Source organism: Bos taurus, chromosome 22 (genome assembly GCF_002263795.3).
Source record: "Bos taurus isolate L1 Dominette 01449 registration number 42190680 breed Hereford chromosome 22, ARS-UCD2.0, whole genome shotgun sequence".
In the NCBI taxonomy this organism is placed as follows: Eukaryota; Metazoa; Chordata; class Mammalia; order Artiodactyla; family Bovidae; genus Bos; species Bos taurus.
The window spans coordinates 29,878,625-29,894,763 of NC_037349.1; the positions used below are offsets into that span (position 1 = coordinate 29,878,625).

Genomic DNA, 16,139 nt, shown 5'->3' on the forward strand with positions numbered 1-16,139 from the left:
CAACAAAATTAAGCAAAATTGTTTAAGGAAGGGCCACATCTCCATCATCTAGTGTGCGATCAACAGCAGCAACTCAACGCCAGTATCACTTCCGCTCTACCCACAGCCTACCGCACCCTCAAACTGTCACCTCTCCTGTCTTGTCTTGAAGCAAATCAGTTTGGCCCCTTCTCCATAGGGCCCATGCTGGGATAAGATGGCCACAGCCTTGCGTGTCAGCAGTAACATCAATGCTTTTTCTTTAAGGTGGCTCTCTGCTTAGATATTGCCACGGTCCTTTCACTGATCGACCTTTCCTCCTAAACATTTCCACTTAAGACATATTTTTGAAATCCCAAGTTGGAGTTTGAAATGGAAGAATAAAACATGTTCAGACCCAGGACATGGGTATATGAATAAATATTTATTCTTGTATAAATTTTTAAAAGAAAATATTTGCTGCTCAAAGTAAAAAATTTTCAGAAAAATATTTGCTAACTGTGTGTCATCACTGGGTTCTGGGAAGTTAAATGTTGTCTACAATCATTAGTCTTTCAGACAACTGATGTTAATACTCTCATTAATTTTCCTGGATTCAGTTAGAGAGGGGGAAAATCCCTGAATGGAAGTCATGGCTGGTAGACTCCCACAATTCATTCATTCATTCTCAAATTCTCTTTTTCTTTTCTCTCTTCCCTCTCTCTCCCCACCTCCCTCCTTTTTCTCTCTACCCTTGCCTCTTCCCCAAGAGGTTTTAGCTGGGCCACTCAATATGACATCTAGACACTGCTTTTACCAGCAGCCCTTGCCACATATGACCATATGACTGAGTTCTTAGCAATGGAATGTGGGCAGAAATGATCTGCCTTATGGGCTTAAAAGTAAATTGCACTCCATCAGGGAGATGGAGCATTGAATCTGGCTGCTTTGGAACCAGAGAGTGAAGGCAGGGCTAACCCACCAGCAGGTCGCAGAGCAACCTCCTGAGAAAGTCACCCAGCAGCCTAGAGAAGCGGTTCAGCCATTCTAATTCAGGGACTCTGCTAAAACGCTTCCACTGCTACCTTAATCAATACAAATGGAGTCATCCTTTTCAAAAGAGCAGCATTTGCTTACAGTTAAAACTTCATTCTGTGATCCTAAACACTTGGTTTCTGCGTTCTTGTGCAGTGGTTGCCCTGCCCCGCAAATTGGTTTGGAGCTTGGAGCCGATGCTGCCGCACACACTGGGAGGACGTGACAAGATTGATGACCCACATCATGGTTTTGCCTGGAGAGAACAGAGCAGATGTGAGTCAGGCCAGAGTGGCAACAGCAAGGCAGTTTGGTTGGTTTTAGTTTTTACTGTGACCAAGAGAGGCAGGGCTGGGTGAAAATTCCTCCCCACTGGGGCTGGCTAGCCCAGGGGTGGGGGAAAATAGAATGTAGAGTGTGAGGCTGGAGAGTGGTCAGAGTTCAAACATCCAAAGTGGAGTTTTCATCTTTATCTCAGTCCTGAAAAAAATATCATAATGAGAATCTGAAAACCAAATGGAACAAGAATCTTCAAATCAGAAATGGATAAACTCAAATTCTTTGGTCACAAGAGCATTCACATTCCACACGCTAAGAGAATGTGTAATTCTTGCTGCCTCTGTTTCAAACTCAAATATGCCATCTACCCATGAATTACGAAATTTGGGAGACAGGGAGAGTCACTGAGGCTCATTACAACAGTACATTCTGATATAACATTTAAATGAATTTAAATCTCACCAAGAGGTGCTAGAAAAAAAAAAAAAACTTAAAATGACAAACTTTGAGTGAACAAAGCTGTTCCTCCTACTAGTAGAAAGTAAAGTCATATGCCTCTAGCAGAAGACTAATCATGCCTTTGTATAATTGTGTTCCTTTCAATAGAGGCAGGTATTAAATGTATATCTAAAAGTGTTTAATGTCATTATAAAACTTATAAAGTAACTTACAAATTAAAAAAAAAATCTTTTGTTAGACCACATGTCACCCTGCTCATAAAGGATTAGAACAATTATGCAAATCATGTTCTAGAAATAGCTCTGGTATCCCATAATTCCTCAAGCTAGATATGCAAATGAAATGGATTGTGACTGTGGGTTAAAAGCATTACACAATGTACAGTTAAACTGTTCAGTACGCCACTCTTTGGAATGAATACCCGTGACAAGGTTTCTTTCCTATTTGTTCTTCCTTTTTTCCCTTCTACTAAGAACATTGCAAATTGGTCAGGATTCAGGAAGTATAGGGGGAAAATACATGGGGGGATAAAAGGAAAAAATAAACTTGTTAAATGAAAAAGGCAAGGAAAATTTCATCTCCTCATGTATTTTAAATTTTATGATCTCTATAAAATATTTTAATAAGGCATGTATTAAGTCCGTGTTGCCACTTTAGCAATTTTTCAAAGCCTTTCAAAATTACAGCACATCTGTGTATCTTCAAGAAAATGAAACCATTTATTGCACCCTTCAGGTTCCAACACAGGTTCAAACTGGAAAACAGCGTGTGCTTCTCAGATAGCACATCCTGGCAGAAAGTTAAGATTTCCACCCTAGAGAGCAACACAGACTGGCATAACCCAGCTAATGTATTGGGTGATGTTTTTAAATATATTCTCTCCTCTCAGTTTACATGTTTTCCACCTAGAGTAGGTTAGCCACTTAAAACTTAATTTATGAATGACTAAATTATTCCCCCTAGAAGCCAAGTGGTAATAGCTTTAATTTACCTGTCTCCTTAACGTTACTGAGAAATAAGAGGATTGCATTTCTGCCTTGACATTGCAACTTCAAACATTTGTGTATGTTTTCTCTGTATAATTTGAAGTGACTTGGAGTCTTCAGGCTTTCAGATATAAATTGAAAGCTGTTTATTTATCTTAAATGCCTGCAACCAGTATAACAGGGTGAACTGAATATACTAAGACTTTTCTTCTCCTTTTCCCTTGAGCAAAAGCACAAAAATACCCTTTTGTGTAGTGGGAGCTGCTATGCCCCCTTCCTTTGGGAGGGGAGAGGAGTGGTCTTCTTGAGAGCTACCTGTTTGGTTTCTATTCAGGTCTGATATTTTTAATCTAATCTGCTGACTCTCCCTGCAAAAAAATTTTATGCAACAAACTTGCTCCATTACAACAACCACATCCCTTACTGGCCCTTGAGCATTCACATAGAAGTGGAATGGAAAACTATGAAGAGAGAATTCATGTGGTTTTATTTCCCTTAGAGAAATTTATTTTGAAAATGGACCCCAGAGTGAGGAGAATATGGGATTCAGAAAGTTGGAGAAGATGCAAAATTGACAAATTTTTTTCCATCTTATGATTTTTTTTCCCCCCCTTCCCTCATTGAGCAACCAGAGATAGACTGCCTTAGGGCCCTTTCTGGGCAATTGGCTATGAGGTCTTGTTATCCCAAGCTTTTTAACTAGATCTCTCTTCTGGTATAAATTATGTTCTGCCTTGATTTATGGTTTGAGGCACATTTGCCAGGTTTCTCCAGTTAGCTTGCTACCTCATCAGCAAGAAAATTGGACTTTTCTTATCTCCATGTTTCCCTGTATTGCCCAAAACAGAAACCAGCTTCTTAGAGGCTTGTAATACCTATGGATTAGATGGATTCATTCAGGTGGTTTTCCAGATTGCTACTACTAAATTTATCATATCAAAAGCTTAAAAATATACTGATCATGGTAACAGTTTTTATAAAATGCAATTAAATAGAACCAGTCTTGTAATAGGTATTTAAAAAAATCTTCCAGATTTATTTCAACCTAAGAGATAGTCTAATCTAGTTTATTATTTTTTCCAGAGCCAGATTAATCTAACAGCTAACAACAGGCTGAATGATCTGATAATTGGAAATGTGAATAAATGAGTCTAATTTTTTAAAATTTGTGAATACAATTCCAGGATATCAGGCATATCTGTCAAGGGAGTGGAGAGGATAGAGTTGTTTTAAGTATTGTTGAAGTTAATTGTTGCTTCAGATGACAGGCTTTCAGAATATTAGTGCCTGAAGCAATAGCAGCATTTTTTTGAAGACCAAAAATCTAAAATCTAGAGATATGAGGTTGCTTCTTTGGGTAAGTAGCTCAACAATGTTAAATTAGATATCTGCTCTTTTTATCTTTCAGGTCTGCTCTTTTCACCATGTTGACAGTATCTCTTCTCATGGTTGAAAGAATGCTGCTATGGCTCCAAGCATCACATCCCCAGCAAAAATATACCAAAAGGAAGGAAAAGGAAGGGCAAGAGGGCTCTGTTCTTGGGATGAATTAGACCCCAAAAGTCTTGTCCAAGTTGAAGAAAAAGCGTAAAGAACTCCTTGGACTTAGATCAAATTTGCTTTTAATTCTTTTTACTCCAGAAACAGCTATTGAGAATAAACTATGCAAAAAGTATTGTTATGGGTCTAGAATATTAATGGGTAGAGACAGTTTCCCATTACTTCCTTTACCCCTCCCAGAGAAAGTCTTGAAGTTCAGTGGTCGTGGAAGGTCACACAGAGGGACACATCTACCAGGGGATTGAAAAATGGTATATTGGGTCTGCCACATTTTATAATTTCACCCGCCTGAAGTCACAGACAGCTTGAAATGCCAGGAAGCCAGGAAGCCTGCTACTCAGTCCACTGTGGCACTCAGATCTAATGACTGTGTTTGGAGACTTAAAAATCTTTTAGGACCTGCATGGGGACAACATCTCTCTCTATATAGAGGTTGTTGTTGTTCAGTCATGAAGTCATGTCGAACTCTGTGACCCCATGAACTGCAGCATGCCAGGTTCTCTGTCCTTTACTATCTCATGGATCTTGCTCACAGTCATGTCCATCTAGTCGGTGATGCCATCCAACCATCTTTTCCTCTGTTGTCCCTTTCTCCTCCTACCTTCCACTTTCCCCACTATCAGGGTCTTTTCCAGTGAGTTGGCTCTTTGCATCAGGTGGCCAAAGTATTGGAGTTTCAGTTTCAGCATCAGTCCTTCCAATGAATATTCAGGACTAATTTCCTTTAGGATTGACTGGTTTGATCTCCTTGCAGTCCAAGGGACTCTCAAGAGTCTTCTCCAGCACCACAGTTCGAAGGCATCAATTCTTCATCCCTCAGCCTTTTTTATTGTTCAGCTCTCACATCCGTACATAACTACTGGAATAAACCATAGCTTTGGCTATATGGAGGTTAGTTCACCCTTTATGTCTGAAAGCTCACCCTATATGTTTGAAAACTTAACAGCAGTTGAGTTGGGGAAAGAGGGAGTAAGGACTTTGGACACAAGAAACAATGCACGGAAAGCAAGTTGGTGTGACCCAGTTTGATCTGTTCAGAGCACTGCCAGTGACTTGGACTGGCCGGATCTCAGGCCTGAGCAGGGAGTGGGAGGAGGTGAGACCAGCAGGGGAGTCGGGAGCCTCGGGATGCACCAGGATGCAGGGAGGTATACACCGCGCACCACGAGAGCCCAGCAGAGTGGTGAATGGGCCAAGAAGGCCTTCCAGAAATCTTGGATCTGAGTCCAGCACAACCCTGACGTTTACTCAAGACCAAGGGTACAGCTGTACAGGTCAGTTCTGCTCGCACCATCCCAGTTATCAAATATTGTGAATATTGCCTCTGCCCAAGAGGAGTTGGTGAGGGATTCCCCACACAGAGAAGGGGGACGGGCTTCCTAGTTAGAATTTATACAAAGGCAACCAGAGAAGGGAGAAATGGAAATACAAGGGGAGGATGAGGCCAGAGTGGTGGAGGGGCCAGACCGCAGTAGGCTGCCTGTGGCAGACCAGAAATTTGCACTTGAGCCTATGGGTCATGGAAAGACAGTGAAGAGTAGAACCAATCCTACCGACCCAGTGATCCCTTCCTGAACCGGGGATCTTGAACCTCTTACAGGCAGGGGACTTGAGGATGTAGATGACTGATGATGAAACCAAAGGCTTGGCAGAAGTGCTTGTGTCATTTTTTCTTCCTTTCCAAAGGAGGGAGAAAGGAAGGAAAAAAGAGAAAGGGAAGGAAAGGAAGAAAATAAAAGATATGGGAGAAGAGGAGGAATAAGAGAGGGAGGAGGGAAAGCAAGAAGAGGAAAAAGGGAAGAAAGGAAAGGGAAGGAAAAAAGGTAGAAACCAGTACAGCAAGACTGACAAGATTTGGTAAAACTTGGCTGAATAGTGGAAATGGAGATTCCTATTTATTATTATGATTATTAATTTGTTCTTTGCTTCTGCATTTTACTTGAGATACTTCATTTTAAAAAAAATGAATGGTCAGGTGGAAATCTAAGTAGATAGAAGTCTTTCTGCAAAGTGATCTGACCATATGGTATCAAAAGACCTAAAAATGCTCACTTTTGACCCAAGAATTCCATGCCAGGATACCCAGAGAAAGATTTATAGACAAGCCATTTATTTTCTTTTGCTTCAAGTATAGACATAACTCATTTGTTTCACTCAGGGAAGAGCGGGAGCGTTTATGCTAAATAAATTTTTCAATTAAATGAACTATTTTAATGGAAAGTGAAGTGAAATCGCTCAGTTATGTCCAACTCTCTGTGGATCCCATGGATGGAGGAGCCTGCTAGGCAAGCTCCTCCAGGCAAGAATACTGGTGTGGGTTGCCATTTCTTTCTCCAGGGGATCCTCCCGACACAGGGATCGAACCCAGGTCTCCTGCACTGCAGACACTCTTTACCATCTGAGCCACCACGGGCTCCTATGTTAATGGAAGTCTTCCCCAAATACATTGTACCTATCCTGGTACAATGAGTATTCTGAAACACAACTAACCTTTTCCTGATGATTTTTTTATTAATGTGAATTAATAATCAAAGTACAGGCTTAATAAATTCAATGTTGAAAATAGCTCTTGAGGTGCGAGGGGATTTTTGCTCCTGCACAGTATTCCCCTGGAAAGCTAATTTCTCTGCCTCTCTTGGTTCTTTCTTCTTCCTTTACAGTTGGCTGTCATTTCTCACTACCTGTCACCTGATTCCTCATTAGAAATCTGTCATCCAATCAGAACAAAGCAAAACACAACCAGATCAAGTTTGTACACATGGTAAATCCATGTTCGAGCAGAGGCCTGCAAGTCTGCCTCCAACTTCTGGGAATCTTCTTAAAAATGCTTTTTTCTGGGCCCCATCTCAACTCCTAGTAAGCATCTCTGGACCCTGCAAGTACTTAAGGTAGTTATTATTATGAATGTTAACATTTGAGAATCCCTGAGTTATAGATTCTCCTGTGAAAAAAATACCATGCACTCAAGGCCATATAAAGCCCACAGGATGTCTCTGTGCCCTTGAGCTACTTGCCTATGGGGTCGCACAGGAGTTAGCAGTCCTGTGACGGACTGGTTCCTGTGCCATGGCAGGTGCTAAAAGTTCTGAATATCACATGGGCTTAGTGACTTCTAGTTTTTGAGCTTGGATCACTTAGGTGGGTGGAGGGTTGGATAAGGAGATATGTACTTTTTGGACCTGACTTTAGGTAAGCTGAGATATCTGATGAGTAGCCCCTGGGTAATTAATGTCTACCTGGTCTATGATCTGGGGAGAGATAGGCTAATAATTACTCATGTCTTCCAAATATGAGACTCTCTGCATAGACTGATTGATATTTACAGAAAAAAATAAAATAATGCTGACCATTCACCTGAGATAAGCCGGCCACACCCGCTTATGACTTAATCCATCTTGGACTGAATATTTAATAGTTTACATTATGCCCAATTGAAATTTCAATATATTTACTGCACCTATGTTATTATTTTCTCAAAGTGATTACTCTGCTCATACTCATGTTTTATAGATTCATTAAAAAGTTCTAAAACTATATATATACTGTTTCTTTCCTTTAAGAGAAGATCTGCAGATTTTTTATGTTGCATTTTAAGTAAACAAGCCTCTAAATGTCTTTGAAATTACGGTGAACCAAACAGTATGCACTAAAAGGATAATAGAACATGAGTACCTTATTTAGAGGGATATTACCACCTGTCACAGCCTCAAACAACAACAGCAACAAAAACCCACTCCAGAATGAAAATACTGGTATATTTATATAATGCAAAGAGAAATACAGATATAAACCCTCAAAACGGAAGATACATTGATAAAAATGTAACATTGTAAGCGAAAAAATATTGTACAGTACTTGCAGAATTTATCTTTCAATTTAAGGTTACAATGTGCCTAACAAATAAGTAGTACTTAAAATTATAGTTCTCATTATTAATTTAAAATAACCATCAGGAGAACAGCACAGCTTAACCTAGCAAACATTTTAAGGAAATGCTTTGTCTCACAGAAGTAGAGTATCATTATAGTCCATCCATTTATACCATGAACGAAAGAAGAACAATTTTCAAAGTGGAAATCAGTTTCATAAGACAGAATAAAACTGGGCTCCTCAAAGCAAAAACTGTTTCCATAAAGTTTTTAAATTTTTATTGGCCAAAAATACCTGAACAGTTTTGATGTCGTACTCTGCTTGTCTCGGAGAGCCCTCCCAATCCATCAACCACAATCAGTACATACAAAAACATGCAATACTGTTATTTTCTCCACACCATTACTAACCAAAACACTTTTTACTCTTTTGAAAGGTGCAATTTTACAGAAATGTTGCCACTCAAGATTGGTATAATACAGAGAGCAGTTTGTCACTGATGGGCATTTCCTAGTGTATAAAGCAAGGTAGGAAACAAATCTTACTTGTGTTGTTACCTATTAAAAATGACTTCCTTGCTACTCTCTCCCATCTCTGCTCTTTAAATTCACTATCAATACTGATCCAAGTTCTCAACGCCTTCCAATGAACCAGAGCAGTCCAGCTGACCCCAGGCCGGCAACTCAGAGGGAACTCGAGACAACTTTCCCTCTGTCTCCTGCTTCCAACAGAAGACCCTCAAGAAATCGAACTGGTGAAGCCCCTCTGGGTTCTTCTACTTCACTGCAAAAGGTAATGCCACTTGAGGTTGTCAAAAATAGCTTCTGTAGAAAACTGGCCATGGTCTTTAGGAAAGGTTGCATGAAGAAAATTAGCCTTTATTTAAAAAAAAAAAAAAGAAAGAGTAACACATGGCATAAAAGACATCAGTACAAGTACAAAGACTCCAGGACCTACTGTCAGGATGAAAATATATTTAGGAGGACAATCGCAGGAGCTGGGGTGGGGCTGGGACTTCGAAAGCCTACCCCTGTACAATTGGAGTCTGTACAATCCAAGTGATGATGCACTTCGAGAGTCGTTTTGAAGGCAGCGTAGAAAATTAAAAAGGGGGCCGAAGGGGCAGAAAAGACGTCACTGTCCAAGCCAAAGAGAGAGGCCGGGCTGGGGTGCAGGTGGTGGTAGGGCCACTTATAAACCGATGCCTTTCAAGTCGCAGGGGAGGGTGGCCTGGGTGGCCTGGGGGCTCTGGCAGCAGGGGAACTGGGCGCGGAAGCAGTCCCTGAGCTCCCTGTTGAAGAGGAAGCACACGACGGGGTTGATGCCGGCCTGCGCGAAGGTCAGCCACACGGAGGCCGTCAGGTAGGCCTGGGGGACGGCGCCGGGCCGCACCAGGACCCGCAGGTAACTGGCCACGACGTAGGGCCCCCAGAGGAGCAGGAAGAGCAGCGTGACGGCGTAGAACATCTTGCACAGCCTCTTCTCTGTCTTGAACTCCTCGAGCACGAGGAGGCGGCGCGCGCCACGACCTGGCCCGGCCGGCCGGATGCCCACGAGTGCCGGCGGCGTGGGCCCGCGGCCGAAGCCGGCCGTCCAGTTGGCGGCCGCCTGGCCGGTGGCGCCGGGGCCGTGGAAGGTCCAGTCGTGGCTGACGGCGGGCACGAGGCGCGCGGGCCGCATCTTGCGGCGGTCGTGGATGAAGAAGAGCAGGCGGAGGTAGACGAGGTGCGTGGCGCCCACCACCACGGCCAGCAGCAGCAGGAAGCCCAGCGCGCCCGGGGCGCCGTCGGGCCGCTGCTCCAGGGCGCACGGCGCGTCCTCGTCGTCGCCGCCGCCGCCGTCCAGCACGGGCGGGAAGGCCGCGGCCAGCGCCAGCGCCCAGGCGGCGCACACCAGCATGGCGGCGCACGGCCAGCCGGCCAGGCGTTCGGCGTAGAAGCGGTGGTGCGCGATGGCCAGGTAGCGGGTGACGCCCACGCCGAGCAGCAGGAAGGCGGCGTGGAAGCAGAAGAGCGCGGCCAGGAAGGCGAGCAGCTTGCAACCCAGCGCGCCCGGCGGCGCCCCCGCGGCGGCCGCGGCCCGCCGCGCGGCCAGCATGACGGCCGGGAGGCAGGCGAGCGCGCGCAGCCCGTCGGCCAGACACAGGTCGAGCAGCAGGTAGTACGGGGCGCGGTGCAGGCTGCGCTCCCGAACGATGAGCAGCGCGAACAGCACGTTGCCCGCCAGGCTTACGCACAGCAGCAGGCTGAGCGTGGCCAGCTTGAGGCCCAGGGCGGCCGCCTCCCCACCGCCGCCGCCTCCGCCGCTGCCCGGTTCGCTTGCGTTCGCCATCGCGGCCTCCCCGGGCCGGGCGCCGCGCTCCGCTCCGGGGCCGCCCCCGGCCTCTCCGCTCTGCAGGCCTGCCTGCCGACCGGGGCTCGGCCACCTGCGAGGGTCCCCGGCGAGCTCCCGGGCCGGCGGGGCTCAGCCCCCGCCCGGCTGACCCCTCCTCGGCTCCCCGAGCTGCCGCCGCGCCGCCGCCATCTCAGGAATGGTGCGCGCAGGAGGCGACGGCCACTCCCTGCGCCTCGGGCGCCGCGGGCTTCACTGCGGACCGGGCCGCGCCGCCGCCCGCAGCCTCCTGCATCCTTCTCCTCCTCCTCCTCTTCCTCCGCTGCCGCCGCCGCGCCTCTGGGTTCTGCCCCCCGCCGCCGCCGCCGCTGCCGCCGCCGCGGAGCCCCCTCCCCTCCGCCGGAGCGCGCCGCGTGGCCGCCGCCGCCAGCCCCGCCGAGGCATCCCGCGCCTCCCGGGCCGGGCTGGGCTGGGGGCGCCGCCGCCGCAGCTGCGGGACCGGGAGGCGGCCGGGAGGGAGGCAGGGCCCAGGACGCGAGGTGGCGACAGGTCGCGTTTGGCCCCAGGTAACGGGGTCCTGCGGCGGCGCCCGGCGCCCGCCCTGGGGTCACGGTGGCCGTGCGCGGGGTGGCGGGGGGAGCTTGCCTGGGATGCTAAGGTCGGGAGGCCTCGTGTATTGGGGCGGGGGCGGTGGACAGGAGGATCTAGAATGAACTCTCTACCCGCAAGCTGACAGTGATTAAGAGTCGTCACCATCATCTTCACCGCGGCCCTGTAACCTCTAGTATTCAGGTCAGCACTGGTGTGGGCGCTGATGTTCTGGGGAGCTCTACCAGCGTTATCTTCCTCCGTGTTCACAGTAACGACAAAGTTGGTTCTATTCTTAAACCCACTTTCTGTCTGAGGAAGCAGGGGCTTGGAGGTCAAGGGAGTTGAGAGCTGGAAAGTGGTAGAGCTGAGATTCAGATTTCACTCAACCTGATGTCCAGGGCTGGACTGAGCGACTCTGAAGACTACCCTGCTCTCTGCCTCTTTCGTGGTCCCAGCGAAGACTTTTGCTAGGGATAAGAAATTCAGCGTTTTCCCTTAAATGATTTGGAAGGTTAATCTCACGCTGCCTTCCTCCCAGGATATGAGTTTTCTGGGTTAGCCTGAAAGGCAGCCTGTTCCTGTCCTCGGCTGCTCCAGATTCACTCCCGTCTTTGCAGGGGCTCTTCTCTCTGCCCGGGCCAGCCCCTCAACAGGTTCCCCATCGTCTGGGCCATTCTTCTGCCCAGGCTAGCTTACCCTGTACCACTGCCCATTCATTTCCTTATTAGCGCTTAATATTTATCATTAATGTTGCAACTAATTTCTAAGCTTCCGGAACACAAGGGACTGTGTCTGATTTTTTCTAACTCTGTATCCCCAATGGTTGGGATGGAGGAGCCAGAATTAAGACATAGGTTCTTTCTTAGGTACACTCATGGGTTGTTTTGTTTTGTTTTTTGCTTTTATGCGGAATATTATTTATTGACATGGCTGGCACCTTGGCATTTCCAGGATGATACAAGATCATAGAGAGCCTTGTCAGGCTAAAGAGTCTAAACTTTAGTCTGTAGGCAGTCAGGAACCCTTGGAGGTTTTTGAGGAAAGTGGCATGATACAAAAACTGCTGATGTGCATCAGGAGGATGATTTTGGCAGTGGTTTTTAAGAGGAATGACTGAGCAGAGTCAGTAGGTCTAGTCCAGAGCCTTAGACTCAGTGAGCACAGAAATCACTGGGGATACTGTATGATTCAGGAGATCTGGCTGGGGCAGAAGAGGCTGCCTTTCTAATAATTTCCTAGGCAACACTAATGCTTCTCATCTACAGACCACACTTGGAATAGCAAGCACCTTGAGGGCCTTTGACCTTTTGTAAAAATCTAAATGATGGCCAACGAGGGCATGACTTAGGGTCTCTAAGTGGCCAGGGATGAGTGGCTGACCAGGCAGGTCTACGAATATTTGATTTGTTTATAGACAATAGGAGTAGATTTTGATGGTATTTTGGTCAGGAATTACATTTTGATAATAGTAGCTAAAAAATGTACAGGAGTTTATTTTCCTCATGAAACAAGACGTCTGGAGGTCAGTGGCTGCTGACATTGAATTACTGGCTGAAGGACTAAGTCTCTGAAAACCTTTTAGCCCTTTCCTCGTGATCAATAGGCTGTTGACACCCCAGCCATTCCCTCAGCATTCCAGGCAGAAGGAAGGAAAAGCAAAGAAGACCAAAAGTGTTCCTGCCATATAAGTGGGTCCCCTCTGAAGAGTTTTCTAGAAGGCTTACATGATGACAGACAAGTCAGTGGTTACCACTATCAGCATAGGATACTGGGGAATGATTTCGCTTTTTAATTTTTTGAGCCAGACACATAGCTGCAGAGAATGAGATCCAGCCTTGATGTGGACATTTGCACTTGGGCTGCATCTGCCCAGAGGAAGGGATGCCTTCTTTTAATGCACACAAAGTCACCAGCTCCAGTTCCTTTATGACAGTGTTACTGGGAGCCTGTGTTTACTGAACACATGCTGTGTGCTGTGCAGTATGCTGAATATGTGATGTGTGTTATCTCTTATAATTATGATAAGGGCCATTTGTGGTAGATACTACTATGGTTACCATATTGTAGATGAGACGGAGTGGGTAAATAACCTGTTCAGGCTTTCACCAAAAGTCAGCGTAAGACCTGGGATTGGAAGAGAGAGTGTTTGACTCTAGAGCCCATGCTCATAACCAGCGTATGTAATGCCCGTTCATCGTAATGGCAAAGTAAGTTATTAACTTTCTAAAAACAAGCAGCCTACTGATATTCATGTCCAGGTGTGCGTGCATGCTTAGTTGCTTTGGTATTGTCTGGCTCTTTGTGACTCTTTGGACTTTAGCCCGCTAGGCTCTTCTGTCCATGGAACGCTCCAGGCAAGAATACTGGGGTGGGTTGCCATTTCCGTCTCCAGGGGATCTTCCTAACCCCAGGGTTCAAACCTGGGTCTCCTGCATTGCAGGGAGATTCTTTACTGCTGAGCCACCAGGGAAGCCCAATGTTCATAGACTAAAGCCCCTTCAAAGAGGGGAGAGATTTCAAAACCATCTAATACAGCATTTGGATTGTGTAAACTGATACATGACTTAGTGGGCAGTACAATCCAGGTATTCTTGCTCCTCGGTTAGTACCCTTCCCACGTCGATGAAATCTTCACATATAATGAACACATGACATTTCACTAAACCTCTAGGAATCTCAAATGTTCCCACTTATAAAAAGAGAAATTGGACCAAATGATTTCTGAGGGTCCTCACCTCTGAGGTGTAGTGTGTATATGAGAAAATGTAAATTAAGTGTTTGTATGATCCTGAGTGCTAAGAGATTTGTTTTTCAGAAATGGACCCGAAAAAAAAGACATTAGTTCCCTATAATTTAGATTTCTCTGGTGTTTCATACTTCTCTCTGTGACTTAATGTACTTCTCTTTGGGATTTGGTTTAGTCATCTACCCAGCTTCAAATAGCCCAAGCAGCTGTAGAAAATATAAAAATCGTGACTCTCAAAGCATTTATATGCCTGCTTCTTTCATTGTCACCGTTTGTTCGGAAGATTAATACTTAAGGAAGAACTATTAACATTTCGTTGCTGGAATCAACTACTTTCCTTTTATTGTTTCTAGGAAGCTTCACACAAGAATTTAAAATACTTTCTTAGGTACCAAGTTGAATTGAATGCCAGCATCTCAAAGCATAATAGCTATGTGGGATTTTTCACTATAAGAAAAATTTTGCTTATAACATTATTTTTCCTTTGTCCATAGATAGAAAAGTTGAGATTTCCACCCCAAATTAGCTCTGTTGCTTCTTTGCTGCACAGGTAGATGTTGTGTGCGGTAATGGAAATCAGCTGTTTGGAAGACTAGTTGACAGGCCTTGACAGATTCAGTCAAGGCCACAGTTCCCATAATCATGGGAGATTGTTTGGCTGACATCTTCTGTCCAGCCTCAGGCTTCTGGCTTCTAGTCATCTGCCAAGGCACGCTGAACATCAAGTTAGAGAAAGTTGGTTTGACTTAATTGCATCTCAACTCTTAGAAAACATGAACCGAAGTCTGTGCCCAGTTGGTATTGAGTGTTCAGAGGATAGCCATCAGTTTGGCCTCTTCATGGGAGTCAGTTCTGACTTCAAGACTGAAAACGAGCTTGGGGTTAAGTATACCTTAGTTCATATCCCAGTCCCACTAATTATTAGCATGTATCCTTAGGAGCTTCCCTGGTGGCTTAGACGGTAAAGAATCTGCCTGCAGTGGCTTCTGTGGTGGTTCAGTGGTAAAGAATCCACTTGCCATGCAGGAGATGCAGGTTCTTTCCCTGGATTGGAAAGATCCCCTGGAGGAGGAAATGGCAATCCACTCCAGTATTCTCACCTGGGAAATCCCATGGACAGAGGAGCTTGGTGGGCTATAGTCCATGGGGTCACAAAAGAATTAGACACAACTTACAGAGTAAACAACAACAGCAACATCCTTAGGCAAGTCCTTTACCTCCTTTGAACCTCAGAGGCCTTTATCAGGGAAGGCTGCATTACATTCAGTCCATTTACAAAAAGAGTGTAATACAAAGTGTTCACCCAGATGGTGTGTAATAAGTGGTAAATACATTTTTTGCTCTTGTGTGTGTGCGTACTCAGTCGTGTCTGACTCTCTGCAACCCGATGTACTGTAGCCTGCCAGGCTCCTCTGTCCATGGAATTTTCCAGGCAAGAATACTGGAGTGGGTTGCCATTTCCTCCTCTAGAGGATATTCCCGACTAGGATAGAACCCATGTCTGCTACATCTCCTGAAGGAGCAGGTGGATTCTTTACCACTGTGCCACCTGGGAGACCTTTTTTACTCTTACCAGACTATAAATGCCTTAGCTAACCATGGCTTGACTGACTTTTCTATTCTCCACCTCAACCTAGCTTAGGAGGATGCTGTATATAATCTTGATATTTGTGTGGCAGGTGTGAATGTCAGTCCATAAAATCAAGGGTGCCAGAAATGCATCTGCTTCATAGAAATTTAATTTCTGACTGAGTTACCGTTTTTCCTTGATGGTGCAGAAAAAGAATGGAACCTTACTGTTTCTGGGGCTTCATCAAGGACCTTTACTTCTTCAGGATGTGCTATAATTCCAGGCTGGCACCCAGATTGCCCAGCACACAGTCGTTCGGGGTAGTGTGTGCATATGTGTGGGAGGAAGTGATGTTTCATCACTTTGTTTCTGTCCTTGTAAGCCATTTTGGTTTGGTGGTTCTTAGCTGCCTCATGTCAGATTTGGGGTATGAGAATCTGGAATAGTATTGTGTTAGTTGCCTCTCAGCACTACATGTGGGAAACCTCATACAAATGCGCCCTCTGTCAATGCTCTCTCTCCTCCCTTCTGCCTTCATCTCTGGGGACTGCCTGTCTACTCCAGCACTGGAGAGTACTGTTCCTTCTTGTTTTTCTGGGCAGTATAATTGATCGGTTCTCCTGGGAATTGGTGGTCCCAGAAAAGTCAGGAAGCTACCTTCTGTAAACCTCTCCTTGGCAAGGAAGCCCTGGACCCTGGTATGTGCTTCGGTGAGGGGAAGGATAGGGAAAAAGAGAGGAAGAAAAATTATCAG

At 45.7% G+C, this 16,139-nt stretch overlaps 2 protein-coding genes across 3 annotated transcripts in view; one reads left to right on the top strand and one right to left on the bottom strand.

The window, feature by feature from the left end:
* Positions 1-9,049, top strand: part of PROK2 (prokineticin 2) — a 28,005-nt gene extending 18,956 nt beyond the window's left edge. For both annotated transcript variants that reach the window (XR_009492257.1, XR_009492258.1), the window contains 3 exons: positions 1,150-1,269; positions 4,126-5,551; positions 6,938-9,049. The gene's annotated coding sequence lies outside the window, so the exon portion shown is untranslated. The remainder of the gene's footprint in view (positions 1-1,149; positions 1,270-4,125; positions 5,552-6,937) is intronic.
* Positions 8,012-10,864, bottom strand: GPR27 (G protein-coupled receptor 27). Its single transcript, XM_003587626.3, has one exon. It carries the CDS (start codon positions 10,476-10,478, stop codon positions 9,339-9,341), a length of 1,140 nt encoding a protein of 379 aa, XP_003587674.2. The 5' UTR covers positions 10,479-10,864; the 3' UTR covers positions 8,012-9,338.
* Between the last annotated feature and the right edge of the window lie 5,275 nt (positions 10,865-16,139).